Source organism: Botryllus schlosseri, chromosome 2, assembly GCF_051294905.1.
Source record: "Botryllus schlosseri isolate E-star chromosome 2, Bs_hap1, whole genome shotgun sequence".
Taxonomy (NCBI): Eukaryota; Metazoa; Chordata; class Ascidiacea; order Stolidobranchia; family Styelidae; genus Botryllus; species Botryllus schlosseri.
Genome location: NC_137237.1, coordinates 31,980,093 through 32,004,731, shown reverse-complemented (window position 1 = coordinate 32,004,731; position 24,639 = coordinate 31,980,093). Strand labels below are relative to the sequence as shown.

Here is a 24,639-nt window from a genome sequence, read left to right as displayed (position 1 = left end):
GGTCGCGGGTTGCCCACCCCTGATATAGACGTAGACACCTTCGATAGTTTTCAGAGCCGGAGCACTGGTAATAATGCGGCTCCGGAGTTGGAGCTAATGAATAATAGAAGAAAGCTCCGGAGCCGGAGCAATGCATATTTACGGCTGCTCCAAAGCCCTGGTGTGGACACAGCGAGACTTAACGACTCACTGCATTTGGGTCACGTCATACTTTCCATTTGACCAAAGGCAACTACGGCAATTTTTGACCAGCTTGCCGATCGGTAAATCCGACAAAACGGGTATCAATGAAAAGCTGATGCTTTACTGATTACGAAAATATAAATTTTATTCTGCTCATGGTCCTGGCTCTTTCTTCTTAGATCCACTCTCGTTTCGCCAGACAGAATTGTTGCATACCAGTCTTCCTACAAGGCCCAGAGGCTACATTAGCCCACTTGGCCTGCTTTATTACAAACAGGGGCCCGTTCGTCGAGGCGTAAACCGGCCATTCCTACAAACCGCGCGATCATTGTTTCTCGGATACACGAAATATAAAGCACTGCACTTTCTTCCCCAAGCTATCGCCAAAGCCTGTGTAAGTCCAACCCCATTCCCACAAAGAGCACACTGGTATCGAATGTATCGCATTCGACGCGAACGCATACCCAGGTTCAAGACGGTAGCAGCAGTGATATCGAAATGTGCGTTTACATGATTCGCGTGAAAACAAGCACCGCGGCTAACGAGATATCAGGAAACACGACAAAGAACAGAGATACACCAACCAACATCCCACAGAAAATGGATCGCCTCGATATTGAATGCAGCTAAACTACCGGAAGCAGAGACATATACTTATTCGTTGCGACATTTGATCATGCGACACGATCATTAACGACAGCGACGCTTGAGCACGTTCCTTAATATCAACACAAAACCAGAGGTGTTCAAAGTAGCCGACGTCCCTACTCGAGTAACACCGTAAATTTTTACTCGATTGCAAGCAGAAATGGCAATTTTGAAGGCATGTCAAAACGACTTGAATTTGAAGTAGAAATTGAAGATCTTAAAAATGTCTGAAATTATATTCAATAATTCATAACATGATGCAACCCTATCCGCAAAGTTGCCATTTTTAAGTAAGCAGGTAAGTAAGTAGGATAATGAGGCTAAACTTACTCAAGTACTTGAAAAAGTAGAAGTACTTCGTTAATGACCACCTATGCCCACATCAATGTCAAAATGTCGCGTGCTCACATTAATAGACGGGGTCAGTTCAATCGATTCGCAAAATCTCGCCCTAACTTATTCGATAGGAAAAGCTTCCGTGCAACAGACGTGGAGTCCACGACGTCACGTACGAGGTGGTGACGAGACATGACAAAGCAAAAAATCCGTAATTCCCTATTCATGAATTCGAAGGAATATAAGGTACAATTGCTCATTCGCTCGATACAGATACTGGTTACACAGGTCGCTAAGGAAACGAAAGGGAAAGTGTCGCAAAACGTGATATGCGTGGCCAATACGGGTTAAAAATAATAAAAAGACATGTACGCAGTTTAAAATAAGACATATCATACATAAGCTTGAAAAACAATGATTTCATAACATTAAATATCGCAATTCGCCATCAGCGTGGCATCATTTCATGAAGATTGCCTAAACTCTACCAAATATACGCGGTGGCGCCGAGGCGCAAGGCTAGGGATGGCACAGAATCGCACTATGTTTCAAATCGCACTCATTCGCGTTATAGCATGAGCTGCGCAGCATCTACATCGCCGACAAAACATCAATCTGGCTACGTCCGGGTTGGAAAGACTGAAATCTCGGGCGACCCAATTACGCAGGCAGGCATTATGACGTCATTGTTTGGAATCCGTTGGAGTGCGCATAATTACCGATATCCGGCAACGCCGTTGGACAAACAAATAGAGTAGCGGTGATAAATCATCTTCCTCTAAGCTCGATAGAGGAGAATCTAACAGTAGACGTCCTCGTGATTGACGAACGTTGCCGGGGCTGTTAATCACCGTTATGTTTCAAGAAGCAACGTGCCATTCCGCCCCAGGCATTTCGAGGTACCAGCGTTTGCTGGAAGAGTTCCTTAGAAACATCCCCGACGAGTTTAAGAGCTCATTCCGGACTGTTCCCGTTTCCTCGATACGCACCGCAAGTCCAGCGGCAAGTCTTCTGAAACGAAAAAAGTCATTTCAATACCGAGCACGACTATGGCTGGTGTTCGGGTTAGGTTAGTTACGGCAAGTCCTCCAAGTACTGACAAATACCAACGGTCGTTACTGATCAGAGTCAGTCGAAAATCCCTTAGTGAATGAGTTCAACGACAGTCCCGGTGGTACAGAACTTAAATATACAATGGAATTCATAGTGAATCAAGCCGGAATATTTTCGGTTAACACTAGTCAGGGGTGATTGTCAGCAACTAGCAGAGAACAATTTTCTTTCCAATTCTCTACTAGTTGCTGACGATTACTCCTTGACGAGTGTCAGCCGAAAGTATTCGGTTTTTTTCAATACGAACATTGAATCCATCTACAATACGAAGTTGTTCTTCCGCGTACTTCTGTACCACGGATTATCGTAGAAACAAGAAGGCTTGAAACGCACTCTAGCAGGTTTTAATACCACTGCACATGGCGTCGCGGACACAAAAAGTGGCACACTGTGAGATTAAACACTGCAACTACGCTGAGAGTGTAGTCCGTACCGTCTAAATGTGCAAATGTATATATCGTCGCTGGAAAACCAAACTGCGCTATGTCACAAAACAGCGAGCTGAGATAATCGAAAAAGAAGATTTCCCATAGTTATCATGCTCACACTATCCACACCCCAGCAGTGAGCTCCTGGGATACTGATATATATCCATATAGCTGCGATATCGCATAATTTTTAGTTTCTCAAAATAAGAGCAACCCCCACTTTCAGCCCCCATTTTGGACATAGGCCACTTTGGTTCTCAAATAGTCCTCAACTAAGTAGCATTTTCTTGGACATAATTCCTCTTCAAATTACCAATCAATGCGTCAATAATGCACTTTATCAGCATTTTATGGCATAATGATGTCAAACTAAGAAACAGGAACACAACAAATGAAACGAATGAAAGAAACTGAATAACTCAGTCAGTCCCTTCACTAGTGCATGCCACCGGAAGGGTTTTGTAAAAGGAATGCAAGTGTGGAGGAAGCAAATTCTTATCACAGAGTTTAGACTAGTCTTTGTATTTGTCTGCCGGAATCCTTGGTCTCTCCTGATACAGCAGTGGTAGAACTGTGGCATTTGACCTAGTTGCTGGTCTTGAACTGGACAGCTGCAATTTTTTGGACGAGGGCTCACTATAACTATACTTGACAAAAACTGTTGAATCGGAACCCTTCAAAAATTTCATTTGCATCACTTTTGACCAGTAAATTTTGTCACCGGCATTTTTCTCAGCATCAATGATGGATTTGCTCTGCCAAATTGAGGCATACTGCGGAAAACTCAGTGGTGACTTGAAGTCAATCACGTCACTGTAATTAAAGGCATTGACTTCAGGTAAATTCTTCTTGAATGCCATTTTTATTCCTATTGCCCGTTTCCCATTGTTCTGTGGTAAATATGCACTTTCCTCTGGTGGCGTTTTCGATGACAGAGTGTGCATTGTCATATTCACTTTGTGAATGTCCAATTACCATGAAATTTAAAGTTATCTCCTCAAATTCAAAAACAGTGGAAGCATGGCATAATATTAAAACAACCGTTCTGTTATTATTTTGCCCCCCGCACCGGTCACAGAATTAATGAACAGATTTCTTTCCTGTGTAATTCAATGGTCACTCAAGTGGAGAAAAACTGCGGTAGCAACCTCACAGGATCCTAATTTGGCCTCAGTTTCATTCCATAGGAAGCATGTCGTTATCTTTGAATTGATATCAGTTATTGTGAAGTTATAATTTCGCAGTCTTTTGGAATAATAGAATGATGACACAAATATACCTCCTCTCCTTCAACAAGACCATCTGTCTGTTTTGACGAACAAGGCTCATCTACCAGAAACACATCTTTCTTAATTCAATCGATCCTCAGAGTCAGAGTCACTGCCTCTGTTTACAGCACCACCAGAACAAGATGGCTCAACTGCAACTCCTCCTTTTCTATCTGCGATTTCTTCTAGAAACAACTTGTCACTTCCCATTTAGATCCCAAAGCTTTTATAACTGTTCCTTGTATTCTTGCATCCCTCCAATTATCTCCAAAATGCATATAAGACCATCTGTCATTGTCCAACTGGTTTTTCTCATCGAATTGCCAGGCTTCCGCTGACACCCTTGAATTTATTCTAATTCGATTCATTCTGCCACTTTTAAACCACAAGTACTGGGAATTACCGTAATATATCCCTGTAAAGCTGTAATCAACAAATTTTGATAGGAATCCAGTAAAAACATCACGATATGAGTAACATCTAAATTTCAACAGAAGCATAATGTGGACATAACCCAGTTTGGTTTTCAATTTGCCTTGAAAATCCATGTGTATATGTCCCCTTGACCATTGATCCACACTACCTAGAAACATGAAACCCGGCTAAAAAGAAAGACCTATGTCCAAATAGTAATAGAAACCAAAAAAGTCAAAATCACCAAAAGTGGACATAGGACAGTTTGGTTTTCCAGCGACGATATCTTTATTATTTTAACCGGACATATGTCCGACCGGTTTTCCGGAAACCGGCTAGATTCGTACAAGCCTTCTGCAAAATGCCGGCCGAAAGCGAACGGGATTCCGAATTTGAAACGTGATAAGTCTCTCTTTTGTAATTACACTGAATGCGTCGATTACATTGACCTCGGCGTGTAAATGTAGGTTTTAATGGTTGACCTGGAGCAATTAGGAACACGACTCGTGTGTGCTGTAAATGGGGAATATTCGGAATTCGCATTCGAATTTAATCGAACCTAAACGGATTTTCCAAAAACGTAATCCTTACAATTCTAACACCAGATGCTGATGCAGTATGACTAACATTGCAAGAAATAGGAGACATTTTTGAACATCACCCGAACAACTAATTGCTACCAGATATTATCAACAATCCTGTTTACTGACCACGCCCATCGATTATAGCCAACGCCCACCAGTCGCAAGAAAGTCAACGAACGATGGTCAATGGTCAACCTAGCTGGTAAGCTTGATGACTGCGTTGACTGGCTAGTCATTGGTCATGTAAGAGGCGTAAGAGTGTTATGTCGTAATGTACCAAATGCGTTGGTCATTCATTGTACAAAGATACTCATGCCGTCGAGAGGTGAATTCGGTTGTACACAGCTGTATGTTAGGGAATTCGTGATATATGAACCTTAAGAACACCATTTCGTAATGACTGGAAAAAATGACCCGCGAATATCACATGATATTAGGCGACATTATGTTGGCATTCGTCAAAAATTGACGTCAGAGAAACGAAAAATTCAAAAGAACTAAAAAACGTTTTAACACCCGCCAGCTATGATTATACTTTTGCTTCCCGCATAATTAGGAGATCATTTTAAAAGCCAGAAGAATTACCCTACATTTTGGCGACATCACTTTTAAATTTTCTCTATATATCCACTGCTGGAAAATTGCTGACATCATATTTTCCGAATGCAACTTTTGTCACATAAAATGACGCACAGTCGGATACTTGATGTTAGGTAGTCCTCGATGTATGTATGAGACTTGTGACTACACATTGCGCGACCAATAAGTCGATAGTTTAAGATAACGGTAATATCAAATTAGCAAGTATACAACCTCGACGCCTTTCTTAATTGCAATAGAAAACTCTAAAGCCGTGGTTGAGCTTCGTTTACCTCCTTTCAGCGTTCGCCGACCTTTTTTAGTAACCAGCGCTTCTCGAAAGCGCCGTGAGTAGGTATGGGAGAAGGTGCTGACCCGCTGACCCTTTTATGTATTTTTAGTAATCTGCTTACCCAATCTATAGAAGGGTCGCGGAACATTTTCAAATCGAAAATTTGGTCACAACCATAAAAGGGCTGGGAACTACTGCTTTGTAGACTATGTGGCTCGATGTGATGGTGGCGGAAGATTATTGGTATATTAGCATGAGCATTAAGGGTCTTCAAAAATGACTTTTATTCTCAAATCGTACTGGCGACTTGATAAATTATTAGGTTACCTAATTTAGGCCCACAAACCGAATTCGGTTCAATTCCAACCAGTAGCCACATTGCTACAGGAGAAGGAAGTTCCTATTTATTATATAAAAATAAATAACAAAAAATTTGAAAATTTTCTGTTCACCCCATGAAAGTGTTAGGTTGTCTATAGCAGTGGTTCTCAACCGCCGGTCCGCGACGACATTCCTGCCGGTCCGCGAGGAATATTACAATTTTATACTTCAATTTCAAGATGCAATGTTGAAGGCTTGTCCTTTGACAAAATAAATAAAACATCTAATTTTAAACTGATTCAAAACTTCCGGAAGTAACATGAGGGCTAGAAACATGTTCGATTTGACTTAAAGTACAAGACGTTTCATTTGACGACATGCGAGCGACAAATACTGAACAGATACGAGCCGACTCATCGCTAAGCAGCGCAGTTTGATCATTGGTTTTCGATTCATTTATTTTGTGCAGGACCGTAACTGGGGCACCCCAAACCGCCCAATTGGAGAGGGGCCGAGCTTGAAAAAGGCCCAAAATTATTGCGCAAATGAATATAAATCATAGCGTTTTATTTGAAACTTTTTCCAACATTTTTCAATTTCTTTTTGGGCTTTGCACGATTTAGTGTCCCTAAATGTCTTGCTTATTAGGTGCCCTTCTCCGAGAAATTTATAGGCATTTCGGCGTCAGCCACTGCCGCACCACGACGTATCCACACATAATGAAGTTTAGGTTAACACATGGGACTCTGAAATTTGGGCCTAAAATTCGACCGCGAGAAAAGTGCTTCAGTCGTGAATGATCGAAAATTGTCGCCATTGTCGCGATAAGCTACGTAAACTCTCTGCTTACGCTGAGTAGAATGAATGTGATCACAAGTACAGGTGAAAACATCCACCCAAGTGTAGGGTCCTGGGGCGAAGCCCCCGGAAGTTTGGCTTATCGCCCTGTGGGGGCCCCAAGATCAACGTTTTTGGAGGTGGGCTGACGAAGTGCTTTTTCGGCCCGGATTTGCGGATGGCTGGTATGGTAGGCTGGCACTCACTCGGGAATAGAAGTACCAAGGTGATATTTTCTTTTACATGGTTAGACAGAACAGAAATGGCCGGAATCATATTTTCAGACCGCTCCAACTTTTACTTCAAATCAAAAGGAACTCGTTTCGTATCATTCACGACACCGAGAACGCATTCAATTTCTCATGTCCGCATTATAATCCTGCTTCACTGGAATATCTAATCTAAATCGGGAGAGAATTTTCGACTCCAGTTGAATTGATTCCAAATTCACGTTCACCACAGCTTCAAATTTCGAAACGACTGACGCATATACTCCTAAAAGAAGAATGGTAGTATAAATCGAATAGATCCTGCGTAAAAAGTACAATATTTCTCCAACGACCAGCCAAGGAAATAGGCATAACTGAACCCACGCGCTAATCGTCCAATCAAGTAACTGATTAATATAACGGAATGATAGTAAGCACGCAGTGGCGTATCCAGGGGGGGGGGTTTAGGGGGTCGGAACCCCCCCCTTTTCCAAATCCTAAAAATTCATGTTAAATATAGCCTCTAATATTTGCTAATTTATTAGTTCAACATATTCATTTTTACGTATGAGAAGGCGAATATGGCGTCTTAATGTTATTTAAGGGGACTAAAACCCCTACAAAATATTGGAATTATTCGCCGAATTAGTCGAAAGGATAAAATAGGTCGTTATATTTCGCTAATTGCGTACGAATTCTGCCCTTGTTCAGCTACATTTCAGCTGTGGCAGATGCTGACGTTCACAACTTTCTTCCCTCGATTTCTCTCTCGCCTTGCTAAAACGAGAGACGCATTTTAGGAAAATCTAATCTAATTGGCCGACGCGATACCGCCGATACGTAATTGCAAAGACAAAGTTGTCGGCAATGAACATCGCCCGCGAATTCGCTACACCTGCTCGCCTTGAAATCCTAATTAAGAATTGCACGGCGTGTTGATTGATCAGCGAGACGCAGACACGGCGGCACCGGTACGATAATGCTGTTCTCAAATCCACATTGTCTTCGCGATTATCGGCGAGAATTACCCTACGATTGACATTCACATTTCAAAATACAAGCCTAGCAATCCACGTTCTCGATTGTTAGGTGGCTTGCTGTCGTCCAAATACAGGCCTATGTTGCCGCTGAACGGGAGAATTGAGTAGGCCTATTAGTAAAGTTAACGTAATGATATCGGCTGACAAGGTCCTCTGTCGCTCAAGTTATTATCCCAGTGTGTACTCTGTATTAATAGAGCGACTTGCGTGCCTGCAATTAAGGGCTAATTATCTTCGCGCGTACTACACGCTCAACCGTGCGGCTAGTAAAGCCATCGAAATGCACACATTCGTGTGCAGCTGTACACTCCACACCTCTCTGTGGCGATCGCGATCGCCCTCGTGTATGCTACCGCACTATTCCGCGCTTGTTCGTCCGCTGCGATACTACCGGCTGTGCGCATAATATAGTCAAAACCTAACAAAATCGTGCATCTCTGGTCGGAACTAGGCGCTTGGAGACCGGCGGCGTTAGTCGGCTCATGACTAAATGTGAGCATTTACGAATTTCGTTCAATCATAACGTAAAAACACGAAATTTCAGGCATTGTCTGTATCGAATTCGTACATCTCCCACTCACCGCAAATCTCTTTTAATTATTGAACTATAATATATCGTAAATATTCGCCTTGGCGTGTAGACGAGTGATCGTAATTATGACGTCATAATAGGTGATTTCACTCAAACCCCCCCCCCTTTTTCGCGCTCTGGATACGCGCCTGTAAGCACGTGTGCAGATTTAGATTTGAAAAATTCCGGTTCAAAAGTTTTGACCGATCGACGCTCGAGGTGAAACCGGATTTTGATTCAAAGCTTGGATTTGGGCTTGATTCAAAAACTTCAAGTGAAAGTAATAAATGAAAGGTCTACAAAGTACACAAGTAACAAGTTTAGAAAAGTATGTTTGGGCGAGTTGTTCGCATAATTTTGGCAGTTGATCGGTGATGGCTACTTTCCAAACCGCAAGACGCATCTGTGCGACTAACGCAAAATGAGAAATGACGCTACAAGCAGGTAAAATATTCGAAAATACATTGAGCAGTTACTGCGATGTCTATTACACATGACGCTTATCACGCTAACTCATCCCCAAAGCACGTTTTACTTGCTGGAATGTAAAAGGCAGGCAGTTAGCCTAATATTATTCAGGTAGACGTAAAACTAGTCTAATCACAACCACTTACGAAGCACAAGTAGGCAAAATACTATTGGAGTACTTCAAAAAATTAGAAGCACATCGTTGCTGACGACCTACGGTACTACATGCATTCGAACACGTACCTGACGCAATTGCTACGAATGAATCCGACGCATTGGCCTGCAAACAAAAAAACGCAAGGTAAAAAATCCGAGGTAACTCAATACCTAAATGCATGCAGATAGTGGGACCGTATCGTACCTGTACGGTTTTCGGAGCTATTCCGGGAGATGATTCGTTCGCCACATGTGCCGACGACACCACGCGAGACGGGTGAACCGGTTTGCGCCGGCGCGAGCCGGAAGCCACTAAACTTGCAGTCTTCGTCACATCTTCGACAAAGCTATGCGAAGACGGATTACCGGCACTTGACGTTTGCGACAGCGATGGATATTCCTTCTTAACGTGAATCGACGAATCGCTGTAATTATGCGCGTTGGCTGCGATGTAATTTCGAAAATAGTCCGCCGGATAGTTGTAAGACGGCTTGGAATCGGGCAAGCTCGGCGTATCATAGCCCTCGAAAGCCCGAAATGCACTAGGCTTGAAATACGGGCCAAAGTGGTGGCCGTCGCGTTCGTGCGTCCTCAAATGCGTGCTCAAGTACCAGTACTCTTTGAACCCGCGGCCGCAGATGTGGCAAACGTGGTCCAGGCTGTTCTTGTGGCATCGCATGTGAATCTTGAGGTAGCCTAGAGAGGGCGACATGCGTCCGCATACCGGGCAATTCACGGGATACGGACCGTTGCCGCGGTTACCGTAATCGTGCGGTTCCGCGGCGACTAGTTCGGCGCGACTGACGAGGTCTTTAGCGGGGTGGTGCCGTTGCAGGTGTAGTTTTAGGCAGTTGTGTTGCGTGCCGGCGTAGTCACAGTGCGGGCATTTGTAGGGCCGTTCGCCGGTGTGCGAACGCAGGTGGATTTCCAGCACGCTTCTGTATTTGAACACTTTCGGGCAGTAGGGGCATTGAAGGTCGCCTTGGCCCGCTGGTTTCGCTTGTTTTGGCTTGCGAGTATCGGCGGGCGGCTTGTCGGGTAAGATTTGCCCGATTTTTGTGAGGTTTTGCATAGCCGGGTTGCGGTAGGTAAACGTGTCGGATGGGGGTTCCATGGCGTTTTTGTGATCGATAGTGCTCATGACAGTCTTACGCAAGGCGTCAAGTACGTTGCCGCTGGCTTTTCTCTGTAGAGCAGCAGATACTTCGGATCTAATACCTTCCCGTTTACACGCGACTCGCGACTCCTGTTCTGTGACTTTATCTCCGCTGTTTGAAAGTAGCTCGGTTTCTGCCGTTTCGGTTTTAATGTCGCGACGCTCGGTTATGCAGCCGTTATCTCGATTCGCAGGTCTGGCCGCGGTTAAGTTAAGTAGGGAAAGGAAATTTTCCTTTTCGGAAAGGCAAGAGCTGGCTTTTGCCTGGATACAGCGATTTGAAGAGTCGTCAGGTTGGCGGTGAGACTGGCGCTGATACGAACCGTCGTTTTTAACAGAGGTAGCTCGAAAAGAGTTGGCTTTCAGCGATTTGACTTTGCGTTTCGACAGACACGCGTCGCACAAAGCGATCTCGGGCGATTTCGCGAATCTCGTAAGCGCGCCGTCTCCGGCGGCACAGTGCTTTCCGCATATCACGCAAAAAGAATCGGGGAATGGCTTGACATTGGCGCGTTCAAGTTCGCCTCGCGCACCTTTACGGTTATCCGCGGAATACGGGTGAAATCTCACGGAAAATGCAACAGCCGGACTCTGTTTCTTGTCGCCGTTCGACCGCCTAATCGTTCCGGCTTCTTCCTTTTTTCTATCATGCGCAATGCGGATAAAGTCCTCGAGGCTCTCTGTAATGGTACCGGTCGCGGCCTGGCCTACATCGTTCTGATATTTCTTAATGAGTTCAACTACTTCCTCGTTGAGCAGAGAGCTAACGGCCTGCGCCACTTGTTTATGCTTCCCGTCAGCGTCCGCCACGAGCCCAGACGGAGTCGCTACGTTTTCCTGATGATGACCCCAAATGCCGCTGTCCGGCACAAGGTCTATGTGCGGCGGTAAGTCTGCGCCGTGGTGCTTTTTCATGTGTAACTTCAAGTTGCCTTTCTGCGTGGCTCTGTGCCCGCATATCGGGCACCCGAACGGTTTAGCGCCGACGTGCACGCGCATGTGAATGTCTAACAGGCTGCTGGCCCTGAAAACCTTGGCGCACACCCTGCAGACATGGTTTGTGGAGTTCGCAGGATTGAGTAATCCGCCAGAACGGGACGAGGTTGCGAAGTCATTACCGCCGAACGCGTAAGAAGGAGGAGACTGGGTTGATGCGCTCGAATTTGGCTTCGCGCTGTCCGCCAACTCGGTAGGCCTAGCCGCCAAATTTTTGAGCGATGCTAAAAATTCCTGGCTTGCTTTGTTTCGCGACAGCGGAGACTTGAACAAGCACCGCTCTAATTGCTCCGATATCCGCGGGTAAAAATAATCGTTCCTACTCATAGCGGCGCAGTCACGTGTATCGCATATCCTTGTAGCAGTCCCGTGTGTTAGCGTAGACTATATTAGAAACACCCACCACGATAGTACATTACAATAGCGGATTCTAAAATAGCAGAAAGATGTCGTTAAAACATAACCCGCCCTGGAAAAGGTTATGTCGCATAGCGTTAGCCGTGCTGGCACTATTTACAACTTTTCCCTCTCCGGCACTTCACAGTCAGCTGGTGAGCTGTGAGTTGATCTCATAAATTTTAGAGCGGTTATCCATCTGCATCGCGCAGAGTTTCAAACTGCTGACCTTGGAAATTACGAAAATCGATACCGCGTACGGGAGTCTGATAATGTGATGACGCGGGAGTTATTGCACGCAAAACACGACCAAGAGAACGGAGAAATCGAAACATTGAAAAACAATATAGCTGAAATTCATAATTGTCCAACGACCCTTGTTAGCGTTAGTCATTCTAAGATACAACGGTACAAGGCTACGAGCCACTATGTACAAAACCGCATAATAAGCCACGCGTTTCCGGCAGAAGTTACATAAAAGTCAGTCATGATCCTGAAAAAATGTAAATAGACTCGGCACTCATGTGACAAGCTACCTTACTATTCATTTGCATGACACAGTGATCTTACGACGCTAGATGCAATTATGCCTATTCTTTGTCATGAACAAGAATCCCCTTTGGAACTAGACGTGAACGTAGGCGATAAGGACACTGCGACTATATCAAGGTCCTTAGATTAGCCGGATGCAAATACGACTATTTGCAAACTAGGCCGCGACCGTCATGCGCAAGTGATGTGCAAAAATGACGTACGTATCAATTGAATCGGGGATCGTACGTATCAATTGAATTATGATAAAGCGACCTAACTTATTACAACTTGGCAATGCAACAGGGATGGATAATACGAATCAATGAATCGGATTCGGTGCTTAACATCATCTCACCTGGCAAAGCGGTATTAATTGATAGCTTCCATTCCAATAGCCATGCTTTTTAACAGACTTCGTGAGTCACGCTAAAACACCCATTAAACTCGAAGCGATGGTACTGCTACATGCAAGCATACACAATAGCATCGTTGGTGTGCTACACATACTCATTCCAGACACATAGCGTAAAAGCTCCGAATGGTCAAGAGCTATAAGCACTGCACACTAGCACACAACATCATCACAGTATTCGACCTGAGGTGCAAATATTCTGCGGGCGAACTGCAATTAGCTACGCTGCCATCTCGCTCATCTTACGCGGAAGTGATACAGAAACATATGTGGAGCAGACAATGTCGATTGCAAGCTTCCAAAGCGTTTAGATACTGTACTGAACGCGCTTACGTCGCACGCACTCTAATCGAGGCTTAAAAATAACCACACGGCAGCAAGTCTGGCAACAGAGCGTTCTACTGCTTTTTTTTTCAAGGGAAATTCGCTTCTATCTATCCCTTGGGATCGCAAAGTAACCGGCAAGAGACACAGACCTTCCACTAATACCCGAATCGACCTTCGACAAGACGCAGTCTCATCAAAGACGATCGCCCTGCTGACTCAAACGCGACGCAGCGCCGTAATATGAGAGTTATGATAGTTTGCGATATATAACACACAGCAAAAACGGCGCAGTCTAAACACAACCTCGATATAACCCATTAACTCCCACTAAGAGCTGTGTGCTCGTAAAGAAACAAAGCAAAAAACGCGCAATATAAATACGGGTTAAAGGCTCGAGGAGGCCCGTAAAAAACACAGCCGTATTTACACTGGGCTCAAAAAAACACGCCAAGAATCATACATTACCAGAGCGAAATTGGTGGCCGCCTCCCTGCGGAAAGCGTCACAGGACCTTAGTCACAGAGTGATTTTTACGCGCGCTAGTCACGGTGATTTCTAAACAGGAAAGTATCGCTAAACACAACAAACCATACGTGGTAGATATCAGAAAAAATCACAACCAATCACAGGGACTAATGAAAGACTCGAACTTTTAGCGGTGTACGTGCCCTTTTTTCGCTTTGCAGCACACGAGAATTCTTAATCACACCATCGGACCGTTTAAATCACATTGTTCTGAACCGCGTCGTACCAAAATTACCCGCCCCTCAAATTATATCCATGCACATAAAAAGATTCTGATACAACAAAGGTAACCTACATAGCGTCGATACTATGATAAGAACCAATGTACTAGTAACGAGTAACGACACGCTTGAAATACATCCTATAGAAGACTGTCCAAAAATAGAAACACGCCTGATACCGCACGTTTCATATAGATGCTACGTCACGCGAAAAATATGTAATTAGATGCTTAACATAGCCGGCGCGTACGCAAAAATATGTTGCATACATTCCCGACCAAACTTGGTTCCCGGTACAACTCCCGTCTTTCCGTGTCGTTATATAAGCGTTATGTCATAATATTTTGGATTATTAGATTAAAAAAAAGTGCTGACAGGAATACAACAGTTATTTATAATGGAGTTACTGCACAAATATAGCGAAAGTTATTTCTCAAACACCATGTGTTCGTGAACCCACGGAACTCGATATGAATGTATTTCTCATTAGGTTTTACGAACGGTATAGAAATTCAGGTCTAGTCAGTCATAACAAGTTATCATTCATTACAAGGTCGGTTGGTCCCATGTTCTTACGAAACACACCGACGAGATGTGCAGGATCAGGATTTAGTAATCTGATAGGAATTCCAGAGCGACCGAAAAAATGCACAGACTAAACCAAACCTATAAGCGACAGTGGCGACTAAAATAGCATGCATGCGAATCCATGACCAAAACTTTTCACGGTGAAAAAAAATTTGAAGTTACGTGAAATTAGGATCACGGAACTCACGAACCTCCTTTTCAAAAACGCTGCTTTTACTAATTTGGCAGCGTATTACGGGGCTGAAGCATGAGGAGTTTCCATTTCTAAAAACAGTATCAGCATTGCTAACGAGCTGGAAAACAGAATGGCGACTATCACTATTCGCCGAAAATGGGAACACGAAAATACGCAATTTAGTTGAACTGGATCCACATTCGCAATATGTCAATCCAGAGTAATACGGAGTACGGAACTCAAAGCCGGTTTCAGTAAAAGAAGATTAAAAATAATGTGCACAGTCGTCGTTGCGAGGCCATATCTAATCTATTCACAGCGGTTCCATCGCGAAATCTCCCTTATTTTAATTTGCGCAAGACAAAATGAAAAAATGGATCATTGTAGCGAATTCAAACTGGAGAAAATGAACGCGCAATCAAGGCATACACGTAAGACAGAGAAAACTGTGATGTCACCCTAAATCGCTAAGTCGAAGTTATTCCGGTCGGTAGCCACCAGTGAATTAGATACTTCATCTGTAGGCGGCAGTTGCGAAAAGCAAAATCTAGCAGGCGCGTATTTACTACCGTAATTTCGCCTGACGCGGCTCCACAACTCCTTCGCTGACTTGCATTTTTACTGCATAAAATCGGTACGCAGTTTCCATCGCATGGGCATTGCGATTTTCTAAATAACAACGCACCGTGCCACAGGGCGACAAACATTTGGCCAAAGCCTATCGAGGAACGGGACTGATTAAGCGCTACGCATTGGCCACGCTGCGAAACGAGTTCAAATCCAGAAAAATGATGACGTACTACCTTTGAGATGGCGGGCAGTAAGCAAAAATGGTCCGAGAACAAACACCGAAGGTTGCAGCGCAATACAATCAGTGCACCAGTGCACAATTGCACATAAGGCAGCTTGGGGAAAATGAAGCCTATGGGCGTGCGCCTAAACTTTCAACTTTGTAATTATCTACCAGCTATCGAGTGCACCGGACCTAATACTGAGGTATCAGCTGCGGGTTCTAAAAATAACCCACAACAGTCGACATCACAAATCAGGATATATGGAAGAAAGTCACGAACATATAGATAGCTTGGCGCTATTATTAACAGAGGCGAGCGAATTCAATGTTTTAAAATCTAAATCCTGCTATGGATTGGTGCGAAATATTTTGTGTTGAAATAATCTTTCCGTCTGTACTTGAACCCTTTCAATCCCATTTCGCTAGAATCTGAAATCCAAATCCTTGCTATCGGAGTCCAAATAGAAAAACCACCCATCTTACTAGGCAACGCCAGTCGACAGATATAGTACACGCTAGACAAGCAGCATAACCACAGCTAGTATCAGGCACTGCAATACCAATGCTATGACTATTTTGATAAGACTGCAGCGACCATAAATTTCTCGCGCAGCCTTTTCAAATCCAATACGCAGTACAATCACGATATTCAAATATCGGAAGACAAGGACAATATCCATGATATCTGAAACGCACAACCTATTTACCCATGAAGGCAAAACTAAGTGAAGACGGCGTAGGTATAAAACGAAAGACGCTTCAAAAGTCAAGCTTGCTGTGTTTTAATTTAATTCAAAAAATCGACAAATGACTCATTAGTTGTAGCTGACTAAAAAAGGTCAACACCCGTGTTAGCGAACATCTACTTCTAGCGCTTCAATGAAATCAGGTCATCAAACTTACATGGTCGCTTGAGCAAAAACTTTCACATAAGCGAGTGATATTCCTTGACGGTAATTTTGTCAAGTATACAATGCAACAGCTCAATAAGTATTCAATTGTTATTCCTCAGAAGGCTGCAAGAAATACTGGTTTCGGCGCGTAAAGTCACAGAGCGTCATCTGCGCTATCGGCAAGCATTAGTAGCCCTATCATTTTCTTTACCGGCACTGTACTTTCCTAGTATATAAAGGCGTTATTTCCGCACATTCTAACATAAATAACCGCAGAGCTTCATGAAAAACTCGTCACCACGGCGCCAAAAAAGCCATATCGGCTCAGATTATGGTGAAGCACAGCTTACATCCTGTATCACCAGAGTGATCAAATATATCGAGGTCCTCGACCCATTTACCGGCAACTGCGCGTTCGTTATTAGCCGTATCAATACCGCTTACATTGATTTTGGCCCTGTTATGAACTAGGCAAGATACGGATTGAATCTGAAGGATATTCTACTTCTAGGAACGGAAAACGGGAATCCATCAGGCTCGCAAATAAATTTTCAGCAGTGTCAGCAATCGGTCAAGTGACACAGCGTGGCAGATATGAAATGTTTCGGTGACATTCCACGTATTGTAAATAACGTCATCAAGCCGCATTGCTTGCAAATTTATGAAACGCAAAACAAATGTCGGGATATATGACCGCATTTGCTAAAAAGGTGATGTCGATTACCATATCATAACCAGCGAGCAAAAACCAGTGATAAACCGAAGTAAAGCTACAGGGTACCCTATAATTTACAAATTTAATTGCAATAATGATCGAACAAAGTACCGTTTATCCAGGCCTTGAACATCCCCTTGCGCTATAATTAATACGACGCCAGCGATGGAATATTGCATGCAAAGCGAAAAATATTATTAGACACATTGTAGTCAAATTACGATACGTTTGTTCAAAACTGCGCAAAGGTTAGCCTTGGGAAGCTAACAACTCGTGTGGGGTCAGCGACGTTGATAACGTGGAATGGAAGTAGTAGGAAGAACTACCACTCCAAAAGTATACCTAGTCATTAGTTATGATGAAGAATGCTGTTGGTGAATTGCGCTCTTTTCGATCAATACGTGAATTCCAACGTGAACGTCTTTCAAGTCACGAAAATGTTACTTTAAAATGGTGAAAGAAATGGAAAATACATTAGCTTACAAGTAAAACATAGCGAGAGGCAAAAAAGGAATGATTATAAAAATACGCATTAGTAGCCTACAACTGCTGCTGCATATCTTATGTCAAATACCGTGTTGCAGACTGGATAGATATGAGCCATTTTGCAAGTTAGTAGCTGTAAGTAGACAAAAATGGAAGTGGCCCAGCTAGACACAAGTTAAAGCCACCTAAACCTCCCATTTTTCAACCAAACCGCTGCACTATGGGATCATAAAAATAGATGGACACTGCTGCCTCAGGCAACCAAAGATTGCACAGTTGATTGCTTATGTCCAAACCTTAACCATATGTTCATTCCACAATATTGAATAGCATAGTGATATTGAAATGAACCCGAATATTTTCGACTGACACTCGTCAGGGGCAATCGTCAGCAACTAGTGAAGGATTGGAAAGTCACATAATAAAAAGTTACACAATGATAAACAATGTTTTTTCCAATTCTCTACTAGTTTCTGAGGATTACCCCTAACGAGTGTCAGCATAAAATATACAGGTTCATTTCAATATGAATATACTATTCAATAGTATATTAAATAAACTGTACCTCAAGAAGCTCTTCAAATATGGAATATTTGAATCAAAATCCATTCTTTTGCAGTGAAAAACATGGTTTAAGAACATATTAGTGATCTATAAGACCTCTATCATAACAAGAGAGGTATTAATGATTACACAGCATGATGAGTAAACTAGTCAATTTCATCTCTAAACAGTGCCACTTCATTATAGTTTATACTTACAGAAAAGTAAATAAAAATTGTCAAGAGAAACATGGCATGGTAAATTCTGGTGGAACTCCCAAGAGAGAGCCCACGCCTTGGGATTTTTCAAGAGACAGAAAAATAGAATTTTATGAGGTAATGCTAAATCAGGTGATTTCCTGTAGATGGAAATACCAGTCAGCAGCTGCCACTGCTGTGTTGGGACTGATATGTATCACTGTGTTAGTAGTAGGAAGTAACGAAGGAGCCCTGGCACATTAAATGTTTTCTAGACACAACTTCTGACTTTCCCTGTGTGATTTTAATACCATGAAAAGATAGTACACCGATTTTGACATTGGAACAGTGAACGAGACAGCTGTGTGTTTTCTGATACTGACACCAGCAAGCCTACAGATGAAACTAGAGTGTGTCGACTGAAATTGAAGATTTTGTAATCCAAATGCTGTAGGTAGAGCAGTAGTTCCAAAGTTTTTTAGACACGCCCCCTTTATGCTGGTGAAAAACTTTGCGCCCCCCTTATCGTCATATCACAAAATCCAACCAGAATGATAGCAATCCCAAAAGATAGTTAGATGGAATGGAAGGTTATCATGACTGCTGATGAGGATTCGCAAATATGGAAATCGGACAAAACACAGAGTATCACCATAATCTGGTGTTTCAGTTTACGGCAGCTTCGCACCCCCTCCAGATGCTTTCATGTCCCGCCCAGGGCTGTAAAGTACCAGAGCTTCATATTCTAACCATAAATACATTTTCGTAGGTCAAAGTTCACACGATGAATAAAATCCATCGAAAGTTTCAATAATCCATTTCCATATATACATTTTAAATTTCATGCCAAAATCAAATTTTATGATACCGTAACAGTAAGTAATGCTAATAATAAACCATTTCAAGTGTGTAATTTGGTGTCAAACTGCTTGTACTAGGTACTAGAAGGCTAACCAAAAAGTAGATCTGCACATGAGTTGCAATTGATTACAAAGTAGTGTGTATTGGATGACTATATTATGACCATGACCAAGACATAGGCCTATTTTACATCGCTTGGAATGGTGGTCATGAATTTACAAGTGGAGAACTGATGATGACATCAACATAAATTTTAGGCACTAGTCTAGTCAGTCTTAAATACAAACACTTTTGAAATAAGCAGTTCCCATGATTTGCTGTGTTTGCCTACACTAGCCCACATTCTATAAATAACATTTTCCAACACTCCTTTCTGCTAATAATATTGCACAATAGTCACCCTAGGTAAATTTTTTGCTGGATATTGCAACAGTGTCATTGGTAAGCTTGCAAGTAGGGATTAGTGGTGAATAACAAACTATAAATGCTTATTGCTTATGTACGGAAGTCAAAGAATGCCAGCGCTATTATGATAAGTCAACATTTTACATCAAAGAGGCATGCAAATATTCTATTGATGCAAGACCCATGTCAACAAGTATTCTACATCGACACTGATTAAAAAGTTCTCGTCCAGAACTTCTGCTTCTACAACAGTGGTCACCACCTAAAAATGGCTCGCGGGCCACTTTTTTTTCAAAGTTCATGGAGGCCGAGGCCTGTAAAAATGCAATAACGAGACAAAAGAGGCCACACCGTTTAGCAATCAAGTTGTTAAAACTTTATGTCAGTACAACGCTGTGCTCTCTAACGTGGGCGATAGGCAGTTACCATAAATATATATAATATTTTGTTAAAAAAATACACGTACAACACAAAGAATCATAATCATCAATTTCATCTGCAAGCTGAGCACAATACCTGACACTGACAGAGCCTTTTGGCGACTGAGGGATCTATATTGGTGCTAGTGAGACACTACCAGCTGTAAGAGTATCACGTCGCAACTTTGCTTGATCTGGTGGGGAAGCCCTAAGTCGCTTTCTTAGCGTCTTGGTCATGGCAATGTCTGAGCTCTTTCACTTCAAAAGAATATGCCCAATTGCCCATTCATATTGCTGATATTACATCGATGGAATGCAGTTGGCATCGCCGAAGACGTTTCAGCTAGTGAGGAATATTGATGTCTGGCACAGAATAATAGCTTATTTGGTATAACAACAACAATATCTTAAAACTGAAATCAATGTCAGCATTTCAAAATGCTTCAATAAGCGTTCTTCCATTCGACCTGTCACGACACCTATATTGGCCTAAGCACTGGTAAGATGATAGCTGTGACAGCACTGAATTACAGGATCCAGCACATGGGCAAGGGTGGAAAACTCTGCGTTATCAGAGGGTGAAATTCTGTTGGTCAAAATAGCATATTCTGACAATGTGACGGTCATCCCCACTAGCACAAATAGAGAGCGGTGATTCTCAACCTTTCATAGCATCCTGACCACTGGACCAGTAAAATAAATAAAAAATTACTAGGCGAACCAGTGGACCTGCAAAAATCATGATAAACTCTAAATCCAACTACGACAAAAGTATGCAGCGTTATGAAAGAGTCATTTTTTTCTAAAATTTGATCCGACCAAATTTAAAATTGATTATTTTGAACCAAATGCGGTCCCTTCAGTCTAGCAAGCGTGTTACATAAGCGCCTTACAGGATTTCATCACCGTCACGTCATCGGATGTGTATTATAAACCGGTATGTTCAAACTTTTTTCTCGCGATAAATATCAAGATCTCCCACATTTCTCTACAGCTGACCCCCAAGCAAATCTAACGTTCTCTATAGCTTTTCAGTTATCGAAAGAATGAAAGGGCCATAGAAGTTATTATCGTGACCTAACCGGGCACCTACCCTCTCATGACCTAACCCTGTAACATCGACACACCACAGTATGCGTTCACTTGGCAAAAACCTATAGACCTACCGGTTTATAGCTTGCATTTCTCGAACGGAGTATCAAAATCATTGATATGGTATTTTGGCTGACGAATAATAAACTTTACGATTGAGTCCTAAGTAGCCAATGTAGGCTACTTTATTTTATGTCACAATGCTGCAAATTATTAAAATGGTGAGGATCGAAATCGGCTTAAAATAATGTTTTATTTCTTTAACCAAATAATGAACAAGGTTTCAACACCGAGCATTCATCAGTTCAGATATAAAACTGTAATATGTCTGGCGGACTGTCACAGAAGGTGCTGCTGACCGGCGGTTTAGAACTCTAGATCAGAGATCTTCAACGAGTGTAGAGTTAGCGCATGCGATAGTAGCCTTTGCTATTGTCATGGTGTCGAGAGGGTAGCACGAAATGCAATCCATCGAAGCAGTGTAATTATATGAACCCGAAATATCCCCTGTAGGGGACAATTCAGGGCATCAAATAAATTTTATTGCATCAATCATCCGAGAGAGTAGGCCTACATGCCACCGCCGATTGTTCTCTATAAGCCCATTGTGCTTTATTTACATCGCCTAGGCCAGGTGGGTGTCTGATTTCGAAGACTACTCCAAGTCGTTTCGACACCTTCCTTTCATTGTATCGCAGTCCTGTGGAGTATTGAAATGATAAAATTTTTAGCAATAAATTGAATTGAATAACCTTCATTGGGGTGGAAGACGGCATTTACTGTGCCTCGAGCACTTTGAATTCAAATGCCCTATCTACCTTGGCACTTGTGCGACTGGATGATTTTTCACAGCACGTTAAATGATTTGACACACACTAGGCTACACAATATATCCATGTTAGTAGCAAAAAGTGAAACATAAATTTTCAAAATGGGGTAATCCCAGGGCTGTAATGACTCGAGTCATGATTTTCTGATGACTCGACTCGAGTCATTTTCTCAAAATCCGGAAATGACTCGACTCGAGTCAATCTGTGTATTGACTCGATTACCAGTGAACCCGTCCCTCGGGAAATTTTGTATTCACCGGCAACCCTAATATCCCACCTCCGGCAACCCTAATATCCTACCCCAACCCTAATATCCTACCCCAACCCTAATAGCCCCCCTCCCCCAACCCTAATATCCCCCCTCCCCCAACCCTAATATCCCACCTCCGGCAACCCTAATATCCTAACCCTAACCCTAATATCCCCCCTCCCCCATCCCTAATATCCCCCTCCCCCAACCCTAATATCCCACCTCCGGCAACCCTAATATCCTAACTAGGGCTGGGCAAAATCGAGTACCTGAGTGATTCGATTCTGAATCACGTAAAATGCTTCGAGTCGAGTCGAGTATTCGAGTATCACTCATTATGACGTCACAACAGAATGTAGTATGTCAAAGTCCAAATATGAACCTTTTATGCCACCACGAAGAACATAATGCCTGTTATTCGTCACATTAACGATACGTCGGTATTTTTTCGTCCATACCGATTTCATTGCGCTTCTTGACAATGTTGTGGGATGATCATGACTTCAGAAATGTGTTATTTCCAGTAACGTTCGTGGCTTTGTACTATGTCTCTTATGCTGCGACACGGCAAATCAAGGTTTCAAGGCTGCATCAGTGGAAAATAGTATCAGACCAATAATTCTCGTCAGCAAATTAACTTTCAGTTGCGAGGAGCGCATAATTTCAGTACTCGAAAAAATCGTATTTTACTACTCGACTCGAATCATTAAAATTAATACTCGATTCAGATTCGAGTACTCGAATCATTGTGCCCAGCCCTAATCCTAACCCTAACCCTAATATCCCCCCTCCCCCAACCCTAGTATCCTACCCGAACCCAATGTCCCACTCCCCGAACCCTAATGTCTCCCTCCCCCCCTACCCTACCCAACTCTAACACCCCACCTCAACCTACAGTTGCAATAACGAGCAGACCACGCGTGGTTGATATGTGAGCAATAACAATCGTTGGGATATATTTTTCCTCTGAACAAGTCACACACAATATACAATGCGATAAGACCCAATGCGATGTCATGAACAGATACGAGGATGTCGAACGTCGCACGTCCGCCCCTCGCCAAGTCAATTCAACAATGAGCCGACCACGCAATCGTGATCACGTGATCTGATCACTCCGTGACTGCGTGATCTACGCATGCCCTGACCACCTTACCAGATCGACAAATCAGTTGATAATACCATTATTAGTTCAATAATTCATATTAATACTTGTTAAGACACTTAATTTCAAAATTTCTCGAGGGCGGAATTCACCGAGGGCCGAGTTCACCGAGGGCCGGGTTCACCGAGGGACGGGTTCACCGAGGGACGGGTTCACTGGCAACCATTGACTCGACTTGGACTCGAGTCATTGCGCATGACTCGAACCAAGTCATATGACTCGAGACTCAGACGGCCAAGACCGATATTTCATTTTAATTTCGAAGAATAGTAAAGTAACCACACTATTGCGATTTCGTCTATTGGTACTGGTACTTGAAAATGCGATCAAAAACTGTTAAAGTGAGGAACATTGGTATATTATAATTGCGAATCATTCGATATCACCAAACAGAGTTATAAAAGTGGGTTTAACAAGACTTTAACCGGAAATTGAGCAGTCAACAGAATGATTTGGACTCGGACTTGACCCTCTTGTTGCTGACTTGGACTCGGACTTGACTCGGTGGTGAATTGAAAATGACTCGACTTGACTCGAGTCAAAACTATAAAAGTGAGATTGACTAGTGACTCGGAGCCTTGTGACTTGGTTACAACCCTGGGTAATCCTGTCAAAGTTTCAACAGATTTCTTGATTCGAATATATCAATGCATAAATAAGGGCAATAAAACAATATCTACTGTAGGCCTATTAGCAATCATCAAAGAACGACACCATAATATCGTATGAGGCTGTTGGGATGCTCTGTCTATAGGCTGGTCCAACCTGTGGGAGCAGGACTGTTAGGAAACGGCATTGTTACGCGATAAATCAAGCAAATATGGTATTACGTACATCAAACGATAGCTCTGGGGCTGTAGCTACTCAAATAGATACCTTGGCGACTCATACATTGAGAACTCGACTTGAAACTAAAAATGTTTCACACAACAGTTGGTAATATATTTACACTGATATATTTTGGCACACCGCATGCGAAAGGTTGACGACCCCTGACTGATCTATATGCACTTGAGAACTTGAGAGAATTTGTCATATTTCATGAGTGTGACAAATGTCTTGGATTGCGGAACCCAGTTTTATTCTAACTCAAGCGGTAAAGCAACTACTTGTTCTACCTGTGGTCTCAAATAAAAGACGATATAAGTAAAACGATGTGCTATACATCCCTGATTCATTTCTATGAAAATCTTTTGGCGCAAAGGTACCAGAA

The 24,639-nt window shown here is 42.8% G+C and overlaps 1 protein-coding gene across 2 annotated transcripts; it reads right to left on the bottom strand.

Moving 5' to 3' along the window:
• Positions 1 to 615: 615 nt before the first annotated feature.
• On the bottom strand, positions 616 to 18,093 carry LOC145434436 (uncharacterized). 2 transcript variants are annotated; one of them, XM_080311785.1, is made up of 3 exons: positions 9,653 to 18,093; positions 9,535 to 9,571; positions 616 to 2,175 (listed from the first exon to the last, which is right to left on the bottom strand). In XM_080311785.1, exons 1-3 carry the CDS (start codon positions 11,924 to 11,926, stop codon positions 2,114 to 2,116), a joined length of 2,373 nt encoding a protein of 790 aa, XP_080167911.1. In that variant the 5' UTR covers positions 11,927 to 18,093; the 3' UTR covers positions 616 to 2,113. The 2 variants fall into 2 exon arrangements, with proteins under 2 accessions (XP_080167911.1, XP_080167910.1); XM_080311784.1 differs by having other exon boundaries at positions 616 to 2,178; positions 9,653 to 18,090.
• Between the last annotated feature and the right edge of the window lie 6,546 nt (positions 18,094 to 24,639).